This window comes from Channa argus, chromosome 4, assembly GCF_033026475.1.
Source record: "Channa argus isolate prfri chromosome 4, Channa argus male v1.0, whole genome shotgun sequence".
NCBI lineage: Eukaryota > Metazoa > Chordata > Actinopteri > Anabantiformes > Channidae > Channa > Channa argus.
Window position 1 is genome coordinate 18,120,001 of NC_090200.1, and position 25,851 is coordinate 18,145,851.

The 25,851-nt window shown below is 41.2% G+C and overlaps 1 protein-coding gene across 9 annotated transcripts in view; it reads right to left on the reverse strand.

Moving 5' to 3' along the window:
* The window catches only part of bmal2 (basic helix-loop-helix ARNT like 2), a 26,428-nt gene extending 1,487 nt beyond the window's left edge, over positions 1 to 24,941 (reverse strand). For 2 of the 9 annotated variants that reach the window (XR_010914229.1, XM_067501985.1), the window contains exons 1-17: positions 21,573 to 22,603; positions 15,821 to 15,950; positions 15,663 to 15,716; positions 14,815 to 14,856; positions 14,557 to 14,714; positions 10,094 to 10,173; positions 7,557 to 7,649; positions 3,500 to 3,617; positions 3,262 to 3,411; positions 2,881 to 3,124; positions 2,388 to 2,494; positions 1,937 to 2,087; positions 1,775 to 1,833; positions 1,499 to 1,610; positions 1,256 to 1,346; positions 295 to 394; positions 71 to 187 (exon numbers count right to left, since the gene is read on the reverse strand). Coding sequence is in view for 8 of the 9 variants with exons in the window: in XM_067501985.1 (XP_067358086.1) it covers positions 71 to 187; positions 295 to 394; positions 1,256 to 1,346; positions 1,499 to 1,610; positions 1,775 to 1,833; positions 1,937 to 2,087; positions 2,388 to 2,494; positions 2,881 to 3,124; positions 3,262 to 3,411; positions 3,500 to 3,617; positions 7,557 to 7,649; positions 10,094 to 10,173; positions 14,557 to 14,714; positions 14,815 to 14,856; positions 15,663 to 15,716; positions 15,821 to 15,950; positions 21,573 to 21,624 (1,858 nt within the window). In the remaining variant the exon portion in view is untranslated. Of the gene's footprint in view, positions 188 to 294; positions 395 to 1,255; positions 1,347 to 1,498; positions 1,611 to 1,774; positions 1,834 to 1,936; positions 2,088 to 2,387; positions 2,495 to 2,880; positions 3,125 to 3,261; positions 3,412 to 3,499; positions 3,618 to 7,556; positions 7,650 to 10,093; positions 10,174 to 14,556; positions 14,715 to 14,814; positions 14,857 to 15,647; positions 15,717 to 15,820; positions 15,951 to 16,968; positions 21,542 to 21,572; positions 22,604 to 22,635; positions 22,791 to 23,029; positions 23,074 to 23,180; positions 23,237 to 24,816 lie in introns of those variants that run through there. The other 7 variants (XM_067501987.1, XM_067501990.1, XM_067501986.1 and 4 more) reach the window with 7 other exon arrangements.
* Positions 24,942 to 25,851: the final 910 nt, after the last annotated feature.

Genomic DNA, 25,851 nt, shown 5'->3' on the forward strand with positions numbered 1-25,851 from the left:
GCTACAGTGTCACACTGCAACAGCAGATTCTACAAAGACCAGTGCATCTCTTCAAAGTCCACAGCCTCACCCAGGTTTGTGTCAGTCTCCAGGAGGCTCATGATTACTGCCATGGCTGCTTCATCATTGCTAAGACTGCTAAGGCCTGGCCCAACCACGCTGTCCAAATCCAGCTGTGAATTCTCCCCTTAAGTGAGAGAAGGTGTCAGGTGAGGTAAAAGAAAAAACTGAAATACATACATACATACAAATCAAATTCATAAATAAGCTATTAAACAGGATCAGAAAGAGTACCCATGAGAGTCTCCCCTCCTGAAAACGCAGCTCCCTGGGACTCATCCTCTGAGTTGGACTTGCCTGGCATCTCCATGTCTGCTACCTCTCCATTTGGCACCTATGATGAAAAGATATAATAGTTTAGGCTGTAGCAGCAACTGGAGTTTAGACATGCAGAAAAAGTTGAAAATAATCAAATCTATGCTTGTTAAATTAAGCCGTTCAAATTCTGGAGGAAATTTTGGAGAGGTACATAAAGTATATAACAAAAATGAGTACACTGTTGCTTAGTATCACTAAAAAATTTTACACTTATTTTGAAAAACAAACCAGATATATTTGAGTAATAAAAAGGTTTACATTTTATGAACAAAAGTCAAAATTTTGTATGTTCACCTTTTTGTGTAAATGTTCTCTCACATGCATCTTTTGCACTCATGCAGGACCATATCAGCACACTCCCACCTCCATGCTTCACACTGTACAATCACTCTAGAGGTTCTGGCCAGGAACCCAAGACGTAAGAAAGCTCTGGCGTTCTCACTCTCTTTCTTGTTCACGTAATTAGCCTTAACTGTAAATCATATATAACTACTGAGATATAAAGTGGCAGTAATCAGCTGGCTGGATGAATAGTTGTTTACACCAATGTATTTATTCAAAATAAAGATGAAATTTATACTGCTCAATTTTTGACAAAATATTTGCCATGCTATACAAATTGCAATATGATTAAATTACAAAAATAGCTCCTGGTGCGTCTACATCAAAACTAAATATAATTTTACAGATAAATTCATACCTTACTCAGGCAGTATGTTTTAGTTTTTTTTTATTGCATTTGGCTAAATACTGGTACAAATATAAACTACATGAACGTTTCATCAGTTTTGTGAATTGGAAAGGATTCATTCGTTTTTGGAAACCTTGTTAATGGTGATAGATTTACTGATAAAAATATCTATGTACAGAGACTTACATTGTTGCTGATTTGATTGTGAGTTTGTGGAGACTTATCCTGTGGTAGACTGAATGGGCTGACATTACCACTGGAAGGTGACGAGTTCATCCTAAAACAGCACAGACACAAACCAACTTAAAACTCCACTAAGTAATCCCTACAATAACTTATATGCATATAAATTGTAGTTGAGTAATAAAAGTATATCTTTCACCTTAGCAAAACATAAGGAGGACCTAATTTGTTGTTGTAAGGCCATACCTGTTGAAATCCAGCAGCTCATTGGCAATCTGGGTCCCTATGCTTCCAGCATAAACCATAGTTCCAGGTGTTGTGGAGATGCCAGGTATAATTTCAAATGACTTTTTGTGATCTATAAACAGAAACAAAAATGTATAAATATATAAATAAATATATCATGTTTTATATACAAATATATAAAACATATACTTTACTGTGTGCTAGGACTACAGATTTATTATTTTTTAAGCATTATTTAAAATATCAGTCTTGGCATTATCATTTGAACCAACTGACCTTCAGAAGTCTCAAAATTGCTTGACTGTTCAGACTTGTTGCCAGAACGACTTGCTCGACTGAAATCATACGTTGTTGCACGATAAAGCTCTAATTAATATATACCAATCTCAAATACAATAATGTTATGTAATGCACAAAAATAGATAAATAGATACTTACGATATGACAGTATTAGTTGACACTATGTATTCCACCTCTTTGGTCCAGGGATTTACAAAACTAAACCACTGGCTTTGCAAAGTTACAAAAGAGCCATTCTTAGTTTTGAACTTATAGCAGTTTGTCTCTATTTTCTCTTTACTCCGCAGCACTAAAAAGGAAAAACAGAAGATGAGTTCATGGATCAAATGAGACCAAACATTTCAGTATCACACGCTTTGAAAGAGATCACTATCAAGGCCAGGACCAGCAGACATAAAAATTAAAGACACCGTAACCTACATGAATAAACAAAGAAACAGAAATTTAATGAGTGATTTACCTGTGGTTTAATGCTGCAGGGGGAATTGTAAACATAATTTGGCCTATGTGACTGAAAAATGCCAATAAAGGATCCAAGACAATTAACCGAAAGACATACAGCATAAGGTCACCTAAAAATGACATATACCTTTTCGATGTCTGTCAGCTAAATGCGGCAAGTCATCTTGATGGAAGTACTCATAGCACGATGTCCCAAGTAATTCTTGGGGAAGATAACCAAGAATAGTTGTCACTCTGCAGGAGAAAAGGAAAATGCTAACACAGTATACACGTGTAAACATCTTAATACTGTTTGAGTTTGACAGGATTGATGATTCTCATAGGTGTCAGACATGTAAAAAAAAAAAAAAATTAATTATAATTAAAAGAGAGAGAGTGAACTCCTCCATTTTCTTATAATGTCAAGAGCGTGGTCTGTTTCAGACACTGGCTTTACTGTAAAGGTGGCGTAAGTCATCATCTCAAATCATCTAATGTATTCTTAACCCTGAAAGATCTGATCAATGATCTCAGCACTCTCACCAACAAGTTGTAGTAACAGTGTAAATTACTTTTAAGTGATTCATTTGTTTACTTACTCACATAAAATTATATGTGACTTTATTTAAATTTTATTATACCTCTGATCGACAAAGGTGAATTTGCCATCCATAGCACAGCGTGTGATGAACTCTGTGGGTTTAACTCTGACTTCTCCATTAACCTGGGGAGATGAGTGGGAATGGATGCGTCCCACAGCCACGAGGCAACTAAAGTGGGAGCCATCCTGCTTCTCTGCTTCCCCCTCCCCATCTGCTCCCAGTTGACTAGTAGGCCAACTGCGCATGTAGCCTGTGCAGTGGACTGTACAGTACTTTTGTGACTCTGTAGGCACATGCACACACAAAATAGATAAAAGAAACAATTTATAAATATTTAATAATTTAACAATATGATAGATAAAACTAATTTTAAAAACTGTCAGTACAAAAGTGATTTCCTATAATCCGTTATATAATTACCTTTTTTTTGGGAAGTGCTCGCCTTGAATTCCTTCTCCTCCACTTTTACAGAAATTTTGTTGTACTTCATGCGGCAAAAAAAAGAGCGCCGTGCACCTGAACACAGCCTTGCTGCACCTACTGGTAGGTCAGCCTGGACCTGAAGACCAGCTGAGGACATAACAAGAGTGTTAAAAATGCTTGCTCTCTGTTATACCTACGCAAACACATACTGTAGGTACAAACAGAATTGCTTTACTTTTAGCATCTATTAGCCGTTCACGGGGATATAATTCAGAAGCTGACAGCTGCTCTTTTACTTTTCCCATGTCCTTAGGGTGTATGTAATCAAACAGGCTCTGTCCAATCAGCTCTGCCTAGAGAAAGAAAAAAATAATTATCAAATTTGATCTAAACAATGTTCCAAAGTTGATAAAAGGGGAGGAAAAAGCACACATTTAAAGCACTACCTGCTGACAAATAAATACAGGAAAACAAACAGATTGGGGAACAATGGTCACATTTCTGTAGCATAATGAACCAATCCCTGAGCGTTCGCGCCAACTGTAGCAGTATAGTCTACACCCACCAGTGAGTGGGCCAAAAGTTGCTGCGTTATCGCTTTCATGGTGCGCTCAATTATGTCTGTAGTCGCACCATAACAGAGCAGCCACTGTAGCACTTCTTCCCTCTAACTGACCATTTTCCTTCAGCCAGCCAGAAGTACTAGTGGGGCCCAAAAAGTCAGGGGGCTGTGCAAAATAGTCATAGAATCTGGGGTTACAATACTTAACCATTTTTCGATTTCCTATTTTGCTTGCCCCTCTGGCTGTAGCATAATAAACCAAACGCTACAGCAGGATGTAGTTAACGCCCCACTAGTTCCATACAGCAGCTAGGAGCAGAAAACAGAATCGTGCTTCACACCTGGACCGACCCGATATGCTCCCAAGGCGCAAAAGAGGCCATTGCCACCTCACACCACTTAAGAAACGTTTCAGCAGGGGGTGACTGAAAACGAGGGTCTTAAGAAAAGACAGAACCCGTGAAAGAGGGCATGAAGGGGCAGACACCCCCCTCTCCGAACACCAGCGCTGAAAAGATGAGGACTTTGCTACATAGGAGGAAGTAGTGGATGCCCCCCCGCACCCTGAATGGTGGCCATTACGCGGGGCGAAAACCCTTGGTCGGCTAGGCGCTCCCTGTCAGGAACCAAAGGCGGCACTGGGCATTGCCTTTGGCTGCAAAATGGTCCACCTCGGCTATGCTGAGCCTGCTCCAAACCTCTTGGACCAGCACCCATTCCCCAGGGTGCCCCCCCCCCCGTGACAGTGTCTGCGGTAGTGATCAAAATGCAGTGGATGTATACAGCTTAGATGGAGCAGAGATGCGAGTGCACCCACAGCAGCAGTTTCCTGGCGATGCTGTGGAGCAGTGATGAACTCACGCCACCCTCTGGCCAGGGAGCCCCCACTGACTGAGAGAGGCATGCGCCGCCCTATCCCATCAGCGAAGCGTCTGTGAACACCGAGACGTGTGATGAGGGGCGGCCTAGGGGAACGCCTTCTAACATAAGGTGAGATTCCCTCCATTAAGCCAGATCTACACACACTGATGGGGGTGGATCATGACCAATCGTTTGCAATGACGCACTGGATCGATCTGCCGGTGAGAGAACCAATTGATGTGACAGTGCGACGGGGAGACAATCGATGGAGCATGGCGAGAAGCTTCTCTCTCCTCTTCTGGGACAGACCTGCCCACATAATCGGCACATCCAGCTTCACGCCCAGGAAGATAATCGACTGAGCCAGAAGTGGTGATCTTCTTTTGCCAATTTATTGTGAATCCCAGACACGATAAATGAGTCACCAGATCCACCATCTGCAGGAGAGCTTGCTCCTGGGACAGAGCGAGGAGAAGGAGATCGTCTCAGTAGAACAGCACGCAGCAGAGCTAGTGCTATCTCCAGACATTTGGAGAAGGTATGTGGGGCGAGAGAATAGCCAAACGGTAGGCAGTTGTACTGGTACTGTAGGCCCAAACTTCCTGTGTTGCATGGCGATACGAATGGTAAAATATGCCTTTAGGTCCACCACAGACAGCCAGTCTCCTGGGTGCATGCTCTGGAGAACCAAGGCTGTTGTTAAAACGTGGAAGCGGCGGACCAACTTGACCTGATTCAACAGTGAGAGATCCATAATTTGTCTAATTTCCCCAGACTTCTTGGGGACCAGGAAGTAGCGGGAAGAAAAACCTTTGTTTTCCACCCACGGCAGGACCACACTGATGGCCCGTTTCCCCAGGAGACCCAGCTGTCGTCTGGGCTGGGGATATAAGCAGGGTTTCCAGGATCCCCGCGAAGCTGGGCTGGGGTGTGGCAAACTGGAGAGAATAACCCTTCCGTATTATTCTGTCCACCCATTTGTCCAAAAAACACAGCTGCCTCCACTGATAGTAACCTTGTTGTTGTGGCAGCTAGCCAACGTTCAACCCTCTCCCCCGCTGTTGTATGGATCCCAGGAAAAAGAGTGTGCTGCTTAGCAGGAACTAGCCGCCTCGTAAAGTTAGCACGGCGAAGAGCTGGCTGTTATGGGTGGGAGACATGTGGGACGCAGACACTGCTGGGTGTGAAAACTCAGGGGTATTCTGGCTATAGGAAGACTTGTCCTTCAGGAGATGTTTGGTTCTATTGCAATAGCAAACAGAACAACCACTTTTAGAACAAAGAGCAGTTAAATCACCCGTCCCCCTCAACCCATCAGAACCTCCTCTGCTTCCGGGGGGGGGGCTCCACCGGAGGGCGAGACCATGAGCAAGCCAGCTTGCAAGGCTTGGCCAGTTGGCAATGTTTTGTTGCTGCCTGATGTTCAGGTGGAGGAGGAGCGGGTGGCCAAACAGACCATGAGGGCTGATCGGTCAGCAAATCCTGGGGTGCCCAGCAAATCCTTCCTGACAGCCTCTGGGATGGAAGAAAATGAAGCTAGGCGTTCCTCATGATCATAGTTTGCCATGCTGAGATGCGTTCTGAAGCTATCGGGGCACACATGGTGAGGATGGCACTGGAGAACTTGCTGATCTCTTCGTATTTGGCGGGAAGATCATCCAGCTCGGAGACAGCGTTAACTAAAACAAAGCTGTTGTTAGCAGCCGCCGCCAAGTGAATTGCGCACTGATGAGCGGTGAGCGGTCAGTGAGGTGGGCCGTCAAGGCATCCTTAGGAGAGGGTGGAGTGGGGCATCGGCTGGCTCTGAGGTGAGATGCAGAGGCGAGCAGCCAAGGCAGTGAGGGTGAAAGTCATCGGGTTCGAACTAGCCAACGTGAAAGGAGCTTCAGATCCTGATGCCACCTTCCTTAGCTTTGCTCCTGCCACCGCAGATGCTGCCACCGCTCTTCTTGCTGCTGCGTTGAAAGGACATATTTGCTCTCTAGATAAGGAATTGCTCTAGAGGCTGAAGGAAAAAGAAAGAAGAATTGCTACAGTGGCCGCTCTCTTATGGTGTGATTGCGGACATAATTGAGCGCACCATTACAGCGATAACGTAGCAACTATTGGCCCACTCACCGGAGGGTGTGGACTATTCTGCTTCAGTTGGTGTGAACGCGCAGGGATTGGTTCATTATGCTACAACCAGAGGGCAAGCAACATAGGAAATAGAACCCTGAACATGCCAGATGCTGTGTCGAACAGTTTCAGATTAATAAGAAACAAAGCAGAAAAACTATATGTATTATTCTTAAGCTGCATGATATATGTGAATGTACGTATGTTCTTTTAATGCAATAATTAAAAATACATTTACAATTTACTGTGTTTTAACACCCTACAAAGGTTTATATAGACCAACATCATAATTTCCATCAACAAAGTCATGTGCATCTTGCGTTTTAATAGAAAAACGTTTAAATAGCAATTTGGCATTTTTAATAAAAAAAAAACAAACATATAATATAAATTAGGATTGTATACCATAAGTATACTATCATTAGCTCTAGCATAAAATTTTATTATTATTTAAATCTAAGTAAGAGAGACTAAACACAACCGGTAGCCAAATGCTTAAAAAATGTTGCGGCTGGTTCTTTAATTTAAAATATATCACATTTAAGTTTTAAAGTAAAATTTAGGACACATTTAAAATCAACAACTTTGTATTTCCAAAGTGCAGTTCTGTGGACAATACCAAGAGTGTTGCTTCAGACCAACTTGGTGGTCATTAAAAGACAACCCATCTGGTATGTCCAGGGTTTTTTAATTAACAAAATGTAAATATTTTTTGAAAAAGCAGATGCAGTAACAAATGTAAAAGCATTACCCGACTGTAATTTAATATGTTCGTGATGGACTCTGAGACAAAAACTATTTTCCCACGATCACAGCCCACTACAAACAGGAATCCATCTGCAGCCTGCAAAACAACAATGAAAAACAAAACAAAACAAAAAAAAAGGGGTGGGGGGGGGGAACCAATGAGATGACATGGTCAAAACAAAAGTAAGAGGTCATTGAGTAACTTGTTATTTTTAATTCAACAAATATTAAAATAACAAAAAAATAGCATTTTTATTAATTAATATTAAAATTATGTTCCTTACGCTACTTTCTGCAATATAAATACAGACAACAGCCTTCAGAAGCAATAACAGAAATTCTATAATTTTGGTTATTTTTCTTTCTGCATGTTTGACATAGTTAAGATCAACTGTAAGTAAAAATGCCTTTACATGCACTTAAGTAGTGCATGTGCATGACAAAAGGTTGCAGACAGGAAGCAACAATGTGAAGAGGCTGAATAATAGGAAAGATTGTTTCATGAAGCCAAGCCTCCTCATATTTAGTCAGACTAAAACAGAAAATAAGGTGGTCTGCAGAAGTCTTAATAAGCCATTTTTTGGCATGCATTGGTTAAATTCAGACAATTTGAGATGTAAAAAGGTCTGTTGTCTTTGCCTGTTTGTCTTTCTCTCACTGCTAGCTAAAAAACAAGTTCAGGGTAGGGAAGAAAACTGATTAGTCAGCTGCAGGTATTGTGGACAGAAAAAAGCAGTGCAATTGGCATCAGCAGCATAAGTTTACAGATTGATTGGACATTTGACTGAAATGTTTTTGGCCCAAGACACACCAAGGCCAGAGTCAGCCTTCAGGGCGTATCAGCCCATTGAGGAACATCTGCTGATCTAGTGTTTGCAGTGTGTCCCACACTGTTTATTCTAGTTAGACCGCTGTCCACAGATTTCTGGCCAATTCGATACACTGAATCTGTGTTGGCCCATTACTGAAAAAAAAAAAAAACTAAGATCGGAAGTTCAGCTTAGACCACGGTGGTCAGCTCATAAAACAGTGCAGTAGAAGAGACCACGGACAGTGCAAATTGTATCAACTTAAAATCACATTGAGGTAACTTGTTATCAGACATCTGCGGTGAACGAGCATGGTGTGAAAATGTTAAGCTAATGCTGCATTGTTTACAATCAATACATGCACTACACCGAGCCTTCCACTTTCTCTTCCTCTAAAGGCTGAATTATACTTCTCCATCGATGAATGTAAAAGTCAATGCGGACCTACGCTCGGATACGTTGGCACGTTTCTTTTATACTTGAATTGCAGACAAATGTGTCCATAAGAGGGCAGTATCGCATTTAACAAACCTCAATTAGCCAAAAATGAAGAAAAAATCCGGAAAGAGAAATTAAATGTGCACGTTCTACAATTCACAACACTGTGAAGGTAATTGTGGATTTTAATGATAAAACAGACCTTATAAACTTTTTCCAGAACACTGCAAGAATGGTTCTTTGGCAGAATGCTCTGATATGGTGTGGTCCAATGAACTGAATTTCACAGGAGTAGAGAGCACAAAATTACAATGACAAGAAAAAGTATGTGAAGCCTCGGGAGTTACCTTGTTTTCTGCTGTCATTGCTCAGATGAGGATGTGATGTATTTGATAGACAGAGTACTACAATGTCCTGTCCTTTGTTGTTAATGAATAAACCTATGAATATTTTGAGAGATAACAGGAGTTGTCAGTTCCACAAATAGTAAATTGTGAAACTATTTCAGTTTTCATTGATCAAATAGTTTGTGTCCCATGTGAAGTATAGTATGCTATCAAATCCAGCCTTTTCTTATCTTTATTTTATTTTCCTTTTTGAAAACAAAAAGTCATGAATGGAAATACACATCTCAAAACACAGTGAAAACAAACTGAAGAAACTAAAGACGGAATAAAGCAGCAGTACAACAATAGAATATATTAAACAACATGTATAAATATTATATAAAATCAGTGTGAACATGTATATAAGTATGAATAGTTACTTTTCTTGTTCTACTTTTCTGCTCTTCTTTGGTTCTATTCCTGCTTCAATCCTGCCTCCCGACATTATTCAATCAGCTGGGTCAACCCACATCTCCACACAATACATTAATGAGATTTAGGAGGTGTGCATGTCAGGGCCTCGGCGACTATGGTACCCATAATTCTCTTCTCTGCTTAGTTCCGCGTCTATGTTTACATGTATCGACGGAGAAGTATAAATAGGCCTTTACACAAATGCAAAATGCGCAGTTCTATGTGCCTGTCAGCTCTTCCTGGCAGTTTCCGTAGCGTGTTCAAGTGGCACTTGTTTGCCCAGAAAGGGCGACATGAGCAGACACAGCAGTTGTCTGTTTTGGCACTAGTTCTTTGACATTGCCTTGGTGTGTCATGGATTTAAGACACGCTGGAGTGACTGACTTGTTACAAGCTTTGCACATGATGGTAATTACTGCATTACATTACAATGACAGTTTCTCAAACTTAGAACATTTAGAATTTTTAGCCTTTACTTTTATTGGTAGGTTTACCTTGAGGACAAGGTGTTTCAGCTCCTCGTCAGGAAGGAATGATGGCTTGTAGTTAGCTTCAGAAAAGGAGCTTCCTGATCCTGAAAAAAATGTCATAGAAATGTAGGCAGTTGGTACTAGGGGTATAGTAAATAAAATAATGATGCACAATATTATGTTTTGTGTTACTGTATCAATTCTCAAAAACATCTGTAATTCACATTTCAAATGGGACATTTTCAGCTGTATATAAACTCCTGATGCTTCTCATCAGGAGTTTATATACAGCTGAACTATATTTAAACTATATTTTCAAATTTACGGTGCTCTGATTACACAGATAGTACACTCTTAAAATGTGGATATTATGTATATGGTGGTGTATAATGCAACCGCAAGGGGGCACAAGCCAGTGTCTTCTTGTGCCAGTCCCAAGTCTGGATAAATGCAGAGGGTTGTGGCAGGAAGGGCATCCGACGTAAAACACATGCCAAATCAAACATGCGAATCGTGACAAAGGCTTCCATACCGGATCGGTCGGGGCCCGGGTTAACAACGACCGCCACCGGTGCTGTTGACCTACAGGGTACCGGTGGAAATTGGACTACTGTTGGTCGAAGACGAAGAAGAAGAGGAGGAAGGTGTGTTCGTAGGCAGAGAGAGAAGAGGAAAGCTAAGAATGTAGGACTGACAGTAGGGACTTTGAATGTTGGTACTATGACAGGGAAGGCTAGGGAGTTGATCGACATGATGCAGAGAAGGAAGGTGGACATACTGTGTGTCCAGGAGACCAGGTGGAAAGGTAACAAGGCTAGAAGCTTAGGAGCAGGGTTCAAGTTGTTTTACCATGGGTCAGATAGGAAGAGAAATGGAGTAGGAGTTATATTGAAAGAGGATTTTGTGAGGAATGTTCTAGAGGTGAAAAGAGTATCAGACAGGTTGATGAGCCTGAAGCTGGAAGTTGAAGGGGTGATGTTCAATGTTGTGAGTGGTTATGCCCCACAGGTAGGATGTGAGTTAGAAGAGAAGGAGAAATTCTGGAGTGAGTTAGATGAAGTGATGCAGAGCATCCCCAGAGGTGAGAGAGTTGTCATTGGTGCAGATTTCAATGGGCATGTAGGTGAAGGGAACAGAGGTGATGAGACTGTTATGGGCAGGTTTGGTCTTCAGGACAGGAACGCAGAAGGTCAGATGGTGGTTGACTTTGCAAAGAGAATGGAAATGGCTGTAGTAAACACTTTCTTTCAGAAGAGGCAGGAACATAGGGTGACGTACAAGAGCGGAGGGAGAAGCACTCAGGTAGACTACATCTTATGTAGACGTTGTAATCTGAAAGAGATCAGTGACTGTAAAGCATTGGTAGGGGAGAGTGTAGCCAGACAACACAGGATGGTGGTGTGCAAAATGATGCTGGTGGTGAGGAAGATAAGGAGGACTAAGGCAGAGCAGAGGACGAAGTGGTGGAAGTTGAAAAAGGAAGAATGTCGTTTAGTTTTCAGGGAGGAGCTGAGACAGACTCTGGGTGGTTTGGAGGTGCTTCCAGATGACTGGACTACTACAGCTAATTTGATCAGGGAGACAGGTAGGAGGGTACTCGGTGTGTCATCTGGAAAGAGGAAAGCGGACAAGGAGACTTGGTGGTGGAACGAGGCAGTTCAGGAGTGTATACAGAGAAAGAGGTTAGCTAAGAAGAAGTGGGACACTGAGAGGACTGAAGAGAGTAGACAGGAGTACAGGGAGATACAGCGTAAGGTGAAGATAGAGGTGGCAAAGGCCAAACAAAGAGCATATGAGGACTTGTATGCTAGGTTGGACACTAAAGAGGGAGAGGTGGATTTGTACAGGTTGGCCAGACAAAGAGATAGAGATGGAAAGGATGTGCAGCAGGTTAGGGTGATTAAAGATAAGGATGGAAATGTATTGACAGGTGCCAGTAGTGTGATGGGAAGATGGAAGGAGAACTTTGAAGAGTTGATGAACGAGGAAAATGAAAGGGAACGAAGAGTAGAAGAGGTGACTGTTGTGAAGCAGGAAGTAGCAAAGATTAGTAAGAGTGAAGTGAGGAGGACATTGAAGAGGATGAAGAGTGGAAAGGCAGTTGGTCCTGATGACATACCTGTGGAGGTATGGAAGTGTCTAGGAGAGGTGGCAGTAGAGTTTTTGACTAGTTTGTTTAACAAGATCTTGGAGAGTGAGAGGATGCCAGAGGACTGGAGGAGAAGTGTACTGGTACCAATTTTTAAGAACAAGGGAGATGCGCAGAGCTGTGGCAACTACAGAGGAATAAAGCTGATGAGTCACACAATGAAGTTGTGGGAAAGAGTAGTGGAAGCTCGGCTAAGGGCAGAGGTGAACATTTGTGAGCAGCAATATGGTTTCATGTCTAGAAAGAGTACAACAGATGCAGTATTTGCTTTGAGGACGCTGATGGAGAAGTACAGAGAGGGTCATAGGGAGTTGCATTGTGTCTTCGTAGATTTAGAAAAAGCGTATGACAGGGTGCCGAGAGAGGAGCTGTGGTATTGTATGAGGACGTCTGGAGTGGCAGAGAAGTATGTTAGAGTGGTGCAGGACATGTATGAGAGCTGTAAGACAGTGGTGAGGTGTGCTGTAGGTGTGACAGAGGAGTTCAAGGTGGAGGTGGGTCTGCATCAAGGATCGGCTTTGAGCCCCTTCTTGTTTGCTCTGGTGATGGACAGACTGACAGATGAGGTTAGACAAGAATCTCCCTGGACTATGATGTTTGCAGATGACATTGTTATTTGTAGTGAGAGCAGGGAGCAGGTGGAGGAAAATCTAGAGAAGTGGAGGTCTGCTCTGGAAAACAGAGGAATGAAGCTTAGCCGCAGCAAGACAGAATACATGTGTGTGAATGAGAGGGACCCAGGTGGAACGGTGAGGTTACAGGGAGCAGAGGTGAAGAAGGTGCAGGACTTTAAGTATTTAGGGTCAACGGTTCAGAGCAACGGTGAGTGTGGAAAAGAGGTGAAGAGGCGAGTGCAGGCAGCTTGGAACGGGTGGAGAAAAGTGTCAGGTGTGTTGTGTGATAAAAGAGTATCAGCGAGAATGAAAGGAAAGGTGTTCAAGACGGTGGTGAGACCAGCAATGTTGTTCGGCTTAGAGACTGTTGCACTGAAGAAAAGACAGGAGGCAGAGCTGGAGGTTGCAGAGCTTAAGATGTTGAGGTTCTCTTTGGGAGTGACGAGGATGGACAGGATCAGGAATGAGTACATCAGAGGGACAGCTCATGTTAGATGTTTTGGAGATAAAGTCAGAGAGGCCAGATTGAGGTGGTTTGGACATGTTCAGAGGAGAAACTGTGAATATATCGGTAGAAGGATGCTGAGGTTGGAGCTGCCAGGCAGGAGGTCTAGAGGAAGACCAAAGAGGAGATTTATGGATGTAGTGAGGGAGGACATGAAGTTAGTTGGTGTGAGTGAAGAGGATGCAGAGGACAGAGTTAGATGGAGGCACATGATTCGCTGTGGCGACCCCTGAAAGGGAGCAGCCGAAAGGAAAAGAAGAAGATGTATATGGTGGTGTATTCTTTATACTTAGTTTATCTACAATTAAGTATAAGAAAATAGTAATATTTTGCATTACTGACAGTGTTGCAGGATATCAAATGGAAACCCCTGTATGACCGTAAAAATTGCCAGTATTGTTAGATTCTTGCCAATACATAGCCCTAGTATTTACAATGTAGTATTTGTAGGACAGCTAGAAGTTAGATTTAAAGGATAATTATTTTATTAAAACCTAGTTTATAATTTCAGGGCTTAATCGGTCCATCACTACTATCCTGTTCAGGGTCACAGGGGGCAGGAGCCTATCACAGCTGTCACTGGGCGAGTGGCGGGGTCCACCCTGAACAGGTCACCAGTCTATCACAGGGCCAACACAGAGAGACACACACAGGCAGACAACCATTTACACACTCATCCACAGCCAAGGGCAATTAAGAATCATCAATCAACCTAGCATGCATGTCTTTGGACTGTGGGATGAAACCCACACAAGCATGAAGGCAGACTTTGTTGTAGCAATGTTTTCTTTATTCTAAATATCAACAAATGTATTTAATATTGAACTGGGGCAACAGTGGCTTTTAGGGCAGCAGTGGCTTTTAGGGCAGCAGTGGCTCAGTTGGTAGAGTGCCCCCCTACCGACCATATGGTCGGAGGTTCTTGCCCCAATCTTCCTGTTCAAGACACTGAACCCCCAACAGCCCATCCCTGGCTGTGCAGTGCCAGGCCCAGGCCTGGTAGAAATTGGGGAGGCCTGCATCAAAAGTATTTGATCTTGCAATGGAGAGTGCAATGTTTTAAACTGGTAAAATTATAATGAAAGAATGAAATGAAAAGCCATGTAACAAAAACAAAAAACAAAAACTGAATTGTTGGTAAATTAATTGACTGAATCAGTTGAGAAAAAGTCAGCATACATTGTTTTTAAACAAAACTGGCCTTTGATTGACTTGATACCTTTGAGAGATTTTAGGTGCTGCACAGCCATTCTAAGCACAGTGAGTTTGTCCAGCTTCCGAGACATTGGGTTACAAGTGGGGATCATGGCTGATAGCTTGTCAATGAGGTTATTCATTTTGTCCCGTCTCCTCTTTTCAATTTGGCTGTGTGGTTCCCTGCAAAGATATGAATAAGAAATAATTTAATCGAAGTAGTTTTCCCTCTTATAATTTTAAAAATTAGGAATGTTATGTGATGGCATCATATATAACCTACCTGAAGCATTTAATTTTGACATGTTGGTCCTCTCCATCTGACCTTAACACAAGAAAACACATATGAAATATATTTATGTATGTCAAGCAACATTATGCAAATATACATTTGCACAAAATCAACAGACAAGCTGTAAAGTTCCTCAGAAAAGGTCTAGCATAGTTAGCCTTGTTTGCTTAAAAAAACTAGAGTGAATAACTGGTGAACAATTAACTGCAGATTACTTGATTATCCAATAGTGTGCTGTAGGAATGAGTCCTAAAACCTGGAAATCAGTTACCATTTTTGCACATCCGGTTTCCTTGTTTCAAAAATCTATGAGTATATAGATAACGTCTGAAATAAGGTAGTAGTAACACAAGGCCAACAGATTCACAAAGTTTTTGACCTTTACACGACTTTCAAAATATGGCTGCTAAGAAGTGGCTAAATTAGGCTGCAGATGTTGTTGGGAACATTACAAAACAAGGCTTCTGCAGAAGAGGTACGTTTGCTAAATTAAATTGCAAACTGCGCATTTAGTGGTAGTGAAATTTAAGTCATGGGACCATGACGTGGTTTGTTTATAGCCTAACAATAGCTTTTCACATGACTGTATTTAAGCTTTAAAAAAAAAATCGTACAAGTTGATTTTATCTATGAAAATTACCTTGCTTAACAAAAACGTAAAGGTATTATGAACTTTGGTTTGTCATGGAGCTTATTGTTTTGCGATAACCCAAATGCCTATGAAAAAAAATCCCACTGACTTTTGTTGAGGGAATCAGGGAGTTGCTTATTTCCAGGTAAACGACAACAACAACAAAACTCTTTATGGTATTCTATTATTTTACCTCTACACACAGTACCTGTTTTGGTCATCTTCCATATCTGCATCAGGAATGAATGCAGATTTTGGATCGCTATAAAGAAAAACAATGATTCAATAACAATTAGCATTAATTTAGTTCAGTGGATTTATGGCATTTACTTTAAGTCACATTAAAGCAATCACACTCATACTCACTGGTTGTCCATGCTGCCCTTGCGTTTTCGGGGCATCTCCATACTTAAGGACATGCCAGCAGATGAGGATGGAGTCGTCAGGCTGGGCAGAGAGACAGAGCTGCTTTGGTTTTCTTCAACCAGCACATCCTCTGAAACACAATAGTCATAATAAGTGCAAAGGGTCAGAGAATGTGGACTAAGAATTAATTTACAACCACATAAGTACATTTCCTTCCTCTTTAGCATTTCAGACTATAAATCTGTCTAACAGCACTTTTTAGATGGAAGTTACAAAAAAGAAAGAAAGTAAAGGCAACTGTTGCATTTTCATTTCCAGGGCTTGCCCAAACATGACAACAAAACTAACATTAAGAGCCTTGATGAGGCACTTATGGACCATTACTAACAGTAAAGAATACCCATAAGCAGCTGTACAACAATACCATACAAAGTAATGCCTACCCATAGCAACTGCATACTGTTTCTGAATACCTCTAAACAGCACACCACTTGCAAAATGGTGGCTAACGCTTCCACTTTTATATTAGCGCATTGTTACTTTATTAAATTTAGTGACATTTTTCATCTTTTTTATTTTTACAGAAATATGCATCAACATTTTTTGTGACAGACTCACTGATCATTGATGACATATTGGCCTCTAAAAAAGTGCTTTGAGCAAGGCTCGCTGTTTTGACCAATCAAAGTAAAGTAATATTGATTAGTAAGATCTAATAAGACTTAATCATTGTAATTTTATAACTTGGACTACCTGAAGGGCTGTGGAGAGAGCAGCAGAGTGTCAGGAGAGACGCAAAGCTGTCTCCAAGCAGGAATAGGGATGGCTGGGCAGAGCAGAACTGATTAAGGTTCTTACTATAGCGCTAGCTTAATTTGCAAACTGTAGTTTTACCGTGGAGCCTATAGAGATGTGCATCGAACAAGACAATTAGATAATGTGAAAGTATGGAGTCAATCGATTGCCTCTTCAGCTGAGTAGCCAGAGCTGTGAGTTTTAGTTGGTAGTCTGCAAGGCCTCAGGTATGGACAGTTTGTTGCACTTATTAGGTAGGTTGTACTTCTGCATCATGCATTTAGTTGGCTAACTTCTCTGCGTGTTGCCTTGATATTAGCCCCCAACCGCCAGATTCATGAAGGATACCACACCTTATGCGGATTATGTTGATCTTGTAGCCAAGCATCCCATGGATCATGGTTGCCGTTTTGTATATCAGCTTATCGGTCTCAGTGATGGCCACAGTTGGAATTGTTTATAGTGCTGCGTTCACATCCTCTAGTGGACTTACAGAAAGCTCTTCACTTATTCTTGGTAACCAGCCACGGAGGTTTCAGGTATCTATCTTACCCATGATCTTCAATTTCAGGTCAGCTGCTCTTGCATTAATTTAATCTGGGCTTGTTATTGAGGCTTGGAACACGATCTCGGATGGTGGGGCTGATGATAAAATATCCCCCTTGCTGTAGAATTTGTGTTGTAACCTTTCAATCTTTAGTTGTGATAGCAAGTATTTCTTGCGGATATTAGAACACTGAACTACCAGTTGATTTGACGTTAGTCTGGGTTGGGTTTGAAGTATCAATCGATCCCACATCCTCTGTATGGAAACCCCCTTGAAATGAATACTTGTATAGTAGCATTTCAATAGTTCCCTATTCTCATCCCTTGTCCATGAATGTCTTGTTCTTGTTCCAGTAGACCACTTCTCATCATGTTGCCCTGGTTCCCCAACAGATGATGCAGACTTTGTTGACCCAGGTAACGTCCAAACCGGTGTGACTTTTGTTTCCAACTCTCATTAGCGATGAGTTAGCAAAATTTGTTTCATTTCCCCAGACCTCTTGGAGACCAGAGAGTAGAGGGAGTAAAAACCTTGGCTCTCCTCTTACGGCGGGGCCACACTGATGGCTCATTTTGCCAGGAGATTGGACAGCTCTGTTGCCTAACTCTGTGACTACCCGGCCCACAGAGTTAGCACGGTGGCTAACAACGAGTGGGCTGTAATGGGTGGGTGGGAGACACATGAGAACAAGACAGTGTGAAAACACAGAGCTAGTTGTAGAAATCTTTGAGAGGATGTTTGGTTTTTTTTGCAAGAACCGCAACCACATTTAGAACAAGAATCATTTAATTCGTAGGTCCCCCCCAAACCCGTCAGAACCTTCTCTGCTTCATGCCAGCTTGCAAGGCTTCGCTGGCCGGCGTTGTGATGCCACCACCTGGTGGTCTGGTGGGGGAGTGGGCTGCACCGGAGCAGCACGCAACGCGCCGGTGTTTATGTAAAATGTTGCTGGGTCCGAGCGTACTGCTGCCGCCCTTGGTTGTAGCAGACGAAAGCAGGCGGCGGTCACTGGACTCGATGTACCCAAGACCTGCACCACAGATCCTTATGCGGCTTTCTTTCACTTTGCTGTCACTGGAGGTGTTGCTACCGCTGTTCTTGCCACTGCATTGAAAAGACATGTATGCTCTTTAGCAAGGAATTTCTCCAGTCAGCACAAGGCTGAAGGAAAAAGAGGGAAGAGGCGCTGCAATCGCCACTCTTTTACGATAAACTAGCAACTTTTGGCAAACTCACCAGTGGGCGTGGACTATGCTGCTTCCGTTGGCGTAACACACACAGGGATTGGTTCATTATGCTACAGCCAGAGGGCTGCACAACATAGGAAATAGAACACAGTATCTTTTGTAGCAATTTTAATACTTTAGGTAGAAAGTTTGTTTCCTTCCAACTTTTGAAGACAAATGGATTGATTGTGACAAATATTGGAGAGGACAAATTTCCTGTTATTATATTTTTTGTGGTATCTGTTCCATGGTCTCCTATGGCGATTATGTGCTTGAATGCCAATCCTTTTCTCATGTGTGACTGGGACTACAGCAAGTGATATTATACACTTGGCTTTCAATGGCTCATGAATGAAAAACCCTGAACTAATCATTTAATCACCTAATCCATTCAGCTTTTACATGCTGTCAGTGCATGCATATTATGTCCTGCCAACAGATGTCTTTATTTGAATTGAGGCATGCGCTAGTGGAGATTACTAAAGCCTTAAGCTGCTACAGTATAGTGAAGCTGTTCAGAGACTACTGGAAAGATTAGTTGACTCCTTCCTTCCATCTCCATGAGGTATCATCTATTTTGGCAATATGTGGAACTTTCAGGCCAAATATTTATATATGGCCTCAAAAGGGTATCTGTGGTGGAGAAACTGGAGAAAGTGGCATAAGACAGACTAAATGCGACTGATATATATGGCGGCTATTTTTAATGTTATTTCTAAGACCCTGTGACCCAAATAGCTATTAGGAGACTATGAACAACCTCATTTTTATTACAGGTCACCCTGGCAACCATATGGCTAGACATCAGACCCTGTACAACCTACCTACAATCTTGTGAGCGACTGTGGTGCAGGAAGCTAGAGCGGTTGTCCACCATTCTCACAGTTGTTGGTTCAATCCGCGGCCCATGAGCAAGACCCTGAACCCCAACTTAGTTGCTCCTGGTGAGTGTTGGACAGCATCATAGCAGCTCCCCTACCGGTGTGTGATTGTGAGTGCGAATGGGTGAATAAGAAGGAGTGTAAAGTGCTTTGAGTGCCAATAGGTAGGAAAGCACCATATAAGTGCAGACCATTTAGCATAATAAAAAATTACTGATTTATAACATCAGGCTTCTAACACTTTGCAACACCAAGATTATGTGTGTATAACATTTACGCGCATGACCTGTGAAAAACAACTTCAAACCCATTATATGCCCAATAAGTGTAAAAAGGTTCTATGGTATGATGACACTAAATAGAGCTTTCTGGCCATTAGACTAGATGCTATGACTGACAAAGGACCCAGGAAACATTTGTAATCTGTACTCGCTAGAGTACATTAACTCCACAGTTGGCAAGACAGTAATCCGTGTCAGCTGACCAGTGCACTGCAGAACAGAGTCAGGAGCAAAGCGGTTGATGTAGGCTATCGACTATTTACAAAGTTTTGCAGTCAGTGTATTAGAAATATTTTATTTTCACAGAAGATCTGTCTCTTTGTCTCTAAATATGTATATGTAAATGGACTCAAACAATTAAAGATGGGAGTTACATATTCTTGGTTAAGGCTAACTTGTTTAGATACCATCACATTTAAAAAAAGCAATCAGGGAGAATTAGACGAGGAAAACCCTGGAAATAAACGTGTGCAAAATCAAGGCAAAAATGTAAAAAATAAAATATACAGACTCCCTGTTGTTATTGTCTTGTTTGTGCAGCAGTGCTTTAAAGGGCTTATAAAGGCCTTTTTAAAGGCTTACATGTGCCACAGGCTTGAGTGAACAGTAGATGTTACACAGCTAAAGTATAAGATGGACATTTTTTTGTTTCTTACATCAGACATGGGTAAGCAACTGTCGCAAATGATGTAGCTTCCCTTGTAATGATAGAAATCTAGGGGTTCTGGTAAATTAGTAAACTGTATAAATCCACTTAAAATGTATTTAACCCAATACATAATATATATTTTTTGGTTTTTTTATACAAGGGAGAAAGAATCCTTGTTTGCTAACCAATTACCATCACCAACAACACCTCTAATAATATCTTATCTTACATCCCACAATGCATAAAATATTTAGTTACACTATTGTATAACTAAATGCATCTTATAAACATGCATCCTTAGTACACTGACACATTATTTAAAAGTATCTCAATCATTTCCATATTTCTAAAACTAAAATTCATAAGCATATCTAATAAAATTGCATTTGTGTTAATTAGAATACTGTGTTTTCAGGTAGTCTGCAATTAATTCAAGCAAAGATTTAAAGATTATCTACAAAAATAAAACTCTACTTCAGCAATTAAAGTTAACCATAATTTTTAACCTACAATTTATGAAACATTAATGCCAAAAAAGTACACAAGTCACAAAAGGTATTGCATTTACTATCCACATAGAATGAAAAAAAAAACCTCAACGTCATTAACAACCCAATATTTATGTCTAAAATACCCCTAGTCAGGCTTGCTGAGAAAAACTAAAGAATATGTTCCCTAATGTAAATGGTTCTTCTCAGTTTAAGCCCTGTAGAAGTTTACTGTTTTTTCTGTGACAGACCTCAAGGACTCCAAATTAGGAGACAGAAAAATATCCGTATATGTAGAGCCGGTGCTAGTTTGGCTGGTTCAACCGTTTGGGCGAGAGACCAGTAAACGCTAGATATCTGGTTGGGCCTGCTAAACATCAGCTAACATTATTACTAGTTTCACATAACCCTCCGACAATTCCTCAAAAAACCACGGCAGTGTGCATAAAACCGGTCGATTTTAGACAGTTGCCAGGATAAACAGTCCCTGCTACCATTGCTAAGCTAACGCTAACATGGTTTACTCGGTTAGGTTGGCTAACGCTAACATGATTTAGTCGAATGGGTTAACATTAGCAGATGTTACACGGTTATAATTTTAATGCAAATATCGCTAATCGGCACGCCAAGCCGAAGAAAGTCAACTCTGGACATGGTAAAGCGATGTGACAAACAATGTCGCGCAATGTTACATAAATACATTAAATGGCGAGTTTGCTCTACTGATCTAGTGACCTAGATTTGGAATAGCACAAAGTTACGGCTAGCCGGTGAAAAGCGGCCAACAACACACCACTCTGTCTTCTGTGAAACTCAACACACATACACGGATTCGGCTACTGCGACTGTTCAAACTGTCAGAAGCTTTGGCAGTGTTTGGTTTACCTGCCGGTTCGCCTCCCGCTGTGTCACCGGCGTACACATTCCTGGCCGACATGGCTAGAGCCGGAGCCGGTGCGCTGGGGCCCAGCACTCCAATGCATGGATGAGGCGGTCAACTACCCCGATATGTCCCTGTGTCAGTGGGGCTGGTTGTTATAAAGCCGAAACGGGAGTAACTTACACTGTTGTACAATTGCAGTAGTTTTCCTGTGTGAAGGAAAAGCGAGGGAAGAAGACAAAATCGTGCACAATGGCAGCGTACGGTACAAGTAGGATAGTGTGGAAAACAGGTCGGAGCATGGGAGACAGTCACCTCCTACTGGCATAAAGGAGTCACCGCTCCTGCGCTCACTTCACGTCAGTGGCAACATATTAACTTTTATTAATTAATGGTTGATAAAACAAACACAAAATAAAAAAATCAACATAAAACAAAATAATAACTCTAAATCACTAAAATGACAATGGTCAAAAAACAAAATACGTAATTGAACCTTTTTTGGATGGTGCGGCTTCATTAAGACATCTGTCTTCTTGGCATTACAAAACACCAGAAAGTGAGGCATTTACAATATACAAATAAATATTGCTGATGTGGTATTAATTTTCAATGTAAAAAAAAAAACAAAATCTAAAAATCCACATTGTAAAGTTCCTACGTCAGACTTATTAATTAAAAGCACGCAAAGATCAAAGCGTCCTATACATGTTATGACGTCACTCTATCAAAGCTTCGCCGATGCCTGTAAGGGTCTTACTAGCTCCTATAACCTTCATATAGCAAAGCATTTTTATTAACTTTCTAGTCGATCCTGAGTGACTGATCAGAGTTAATCAGTTACTTTCAATTAGAGATTATTGTCTTCAGGTGAATATTTTTCTTGTTGTTTGTGTGCCTCAAGATAGACATCCAATCAAATTACATTAACAAAGACAATTTTGATGCTTGGTGTTACAAAGATGTCAGGATCACAAAGATTGTACTTGCCAGAGCGGCCAGAAAGAAATTTAGTGGGGTTACCACAACGTGTCCATGAGCTAACACTCAGCCGAAGGAGCTACCAACCTGAAGATAATGTCTACAGTCGTCTGGATGTCACACACAGTTTGGTGGAGTCATCACGACTCTATTTGTCAGAAACCCTTGATCCAACAGAGTTGCCACATAGTTTCCATGACCTGAGAGTTAGCTGCAGGAACTACCAGGAGCACCATGCTTTTCTGCAATCAGAGATAAAGGAGGAGCTGTTTACTCTAAAAAAAAAATTGGAAAAAAATCAGGAGGAACAGACCTTAGCTGGCACAGACAGTTTTACAGAAGAAGCTACAGCTTTTACTGCTAGTACAGAGCAGTTGGATGTGCCTGAGGAAAAGATACCAGAGGAAGAAATTCTGCTAGCAGAAATGAATAATCTGTGCAAAAAAATTCACCAACTGATGGAAACTGTCAAAACTCTTACTGAAGAGAAAAACAGCCTGACTGCAATGGTAGCCTCGCTGGAATCTGAGAGAGAAGAACAATTGTCAGTGAATCAAACTCTGTCAGCAGAGGTCCGTTGTCTACACGAAGTGTCAAACGTGAACAAAAAGAAAATTGAAGAGTATAACAACCTAAGGACACGTGTGCAGGTTCTTCAGTACCAAGCGGAGAAGGCTCAAAACCTTATCTGTGAAAAAGATGTGGTAATAACAAAGCAAAAAAGTCAAATTGCTTTTAATCAGCAAATGATAGAGGACCAGTGTGCCATGATAAATGGCTTAAAGCAATCAGTTCGTAATCTTGAAGATAAAGAGGTGCAGACGAAGCATGAAAAGGAAATAAAAACTAGCACACAGAGTTTGAGAAAGGAATCGAGGGCTTTTGCTGAAAATAAACCGGCATTAGACATACATGATGAACAGAAAGCTGAAGAACTCTCTAAGCCCACACCCGTGCAGTACAGTGATGATACCACTCCAGTGAACCAACCTGAGAACAAAAATCTATTGGCAGAGACAGGCAATCAGTTAAAGGATGAAAAAGTATTAGCTAGTACAGAGAATCACAGAGAGAAATCAAGGACTAGTAATAGACAAAAACTGGACATACACAAGGAACACAAAGCCAAAGGTTCCTCTGAGCAAATAGCTTTGGGGTACAGTGGTGTGACCACTTCAATGGCTGCATTTGATATTAGAAATCTATTGGCAGAGACAGACAATCAGTTGGAGGATGAACAAGCACCAGCCAGCACAGAGAACACTAAAGAGAAAGCAAAGACCCCCAATAAAAATGCACACCATTTAGACACAAATGAGGGACAGAGAGCCAAAGACCCCTGTGAGATCACACCCATGAAGCACAATTATGAGACCACTCCAGCGACCGCACCCAAGAGCACAATTTCATTGGCTGACACAATAAATCAGTCACAAAAGTATGAAATACTAGTTAGCACAGAGAATTTTAGGGAACATAAGAGATGTACTGAAAACACAGAAGAACAAGATATGCATGAAAAAAGACCTGAGAACATTCTTGAAACGCCTGCTGCTAAACTTCAGCAGGGGGTCCCTAAATCCATTTTAGGCTGGTTTTCAAAAGGACTGCTAAAATTTGGAGTGTGTGTTTGCATCAGCACTTTCAGTGTAGCTGTTTTGTCCCATACACTCAGTGACTGCTTGAATTCTTACCAATGTGACTCCCTGTGGGACTTTGGCCACCAACCAATAAATCCAGACTGTAACAATGGAAACCTAGGAATTCATCCCTTTTAGACTAAGAGCCATAGGCATATTTTAGACCTCTGATCGGACATTGCATGCCCATAGTTAAATGGGTATATTTCTGCACCCACAAGATCTATTTGAATGCTTTCATTGTCAAAATAATTAAAATAAAAAAGCACATTAAGGACGAGTATCCCTTTGGAATGAATTTTGAATCCAAATGGAACAAAGTTACTTTTAAATAAATCTTTTTGTAACAAAACTGTAAAAACACGGGTAAACCCAATAAAGTATTTCTATAAAAATGCAAACTATAAAAACTTACAACCTAAACAACGATTTAGCTATTGTCTATTTATTTACGCATGAACATCAGGAAGTTACTATCCGTCATGCCACAGCTGGAAGCAGTTCTTTTTTGTGGAGAGACAGAGAGGAACATTACACTTCCTGACACACACTACTGTCTTCACCCTGTGTGTTCCAGCATCGCTGCTGTTCCTTCTATTTATTTGATCATTTCCAGGTCTGCCCTTACCGACAGAAGTTTACGAATTTCATTGTCCTTCCAGTTTGAGGTCAGTCATGGTGAATTCACCGAAGTATTACCTCTATTCACAAATGAGCTCAGTTGGAGACAATCCGCACTTTGCACCAGGGAGCTGGCTGGGTAAAATCCAAGTAATGTCAGGGGCAACAGACTTTGGAGTTTGCGTTCACACATACACCCACCCCAGAAAAAGTCTGGAAAATGTCTGAATTCCAGTGCATGTCCAAAAAGGGCTACACACAGAGAGCTGTGCAACACAGCTCTCACACCGATATTATCTTCGCTCTTCATTATCATTTTTGCGCCATTTTCCGGTTGCCATATCTTTTTTGACACTTTGATGTAAAAACTTTATTCAACTTTCATAAGGTAGGTCTCTTATAGGACGTGTGTGCTATTACTTTTCACTTTTTCTTTCCATGGAAAAAGAATGAGACACACTTGAAACTTGCCTTCAACTTGCCTCTTTTGATCAGCTTTCTGTATCATCATACTTTGGTGTAGAAACTTTATTTAAGTGGGTCTAGACACTTACAACTTTTTGTCTGATCAGCTTCTTTGTATCTTTTATACTTTTTAAATGATAGCAGTTTTAGTTTGAAAATATATAACAAGAAATATAACTCTTATAGGGACAGGACTTACGGTTCTTTCAGCATTTGGCAAGAAGTGGAGAGAGTGCCGTCTGAAAATACCACTGGAGCCCATTATAATAGACGTCCAGAAATTCTCCTCAAATCACAAACCGGGGCTGTTTTAAAAGGGATAAATTTGTGAAAAAAGAAAATAAAACATTCGCAACACAAAACTATAAACAGTTCTAGAATCATCAGTAAGGCCCCAGTCCCTCTTAGACTGCATTTTACCTATATCTCACTGAGCTAACTTCAACTATTACCTCATCTAAACTAAGACCCTGTCTGCTGGACCCTATTTCAACTGAACTGCTCAAGGATACTTTACTCTTAATAGACACGTTCATATTAAATATCATCAATCTATGTTTAGAAAAAAATGCTATGT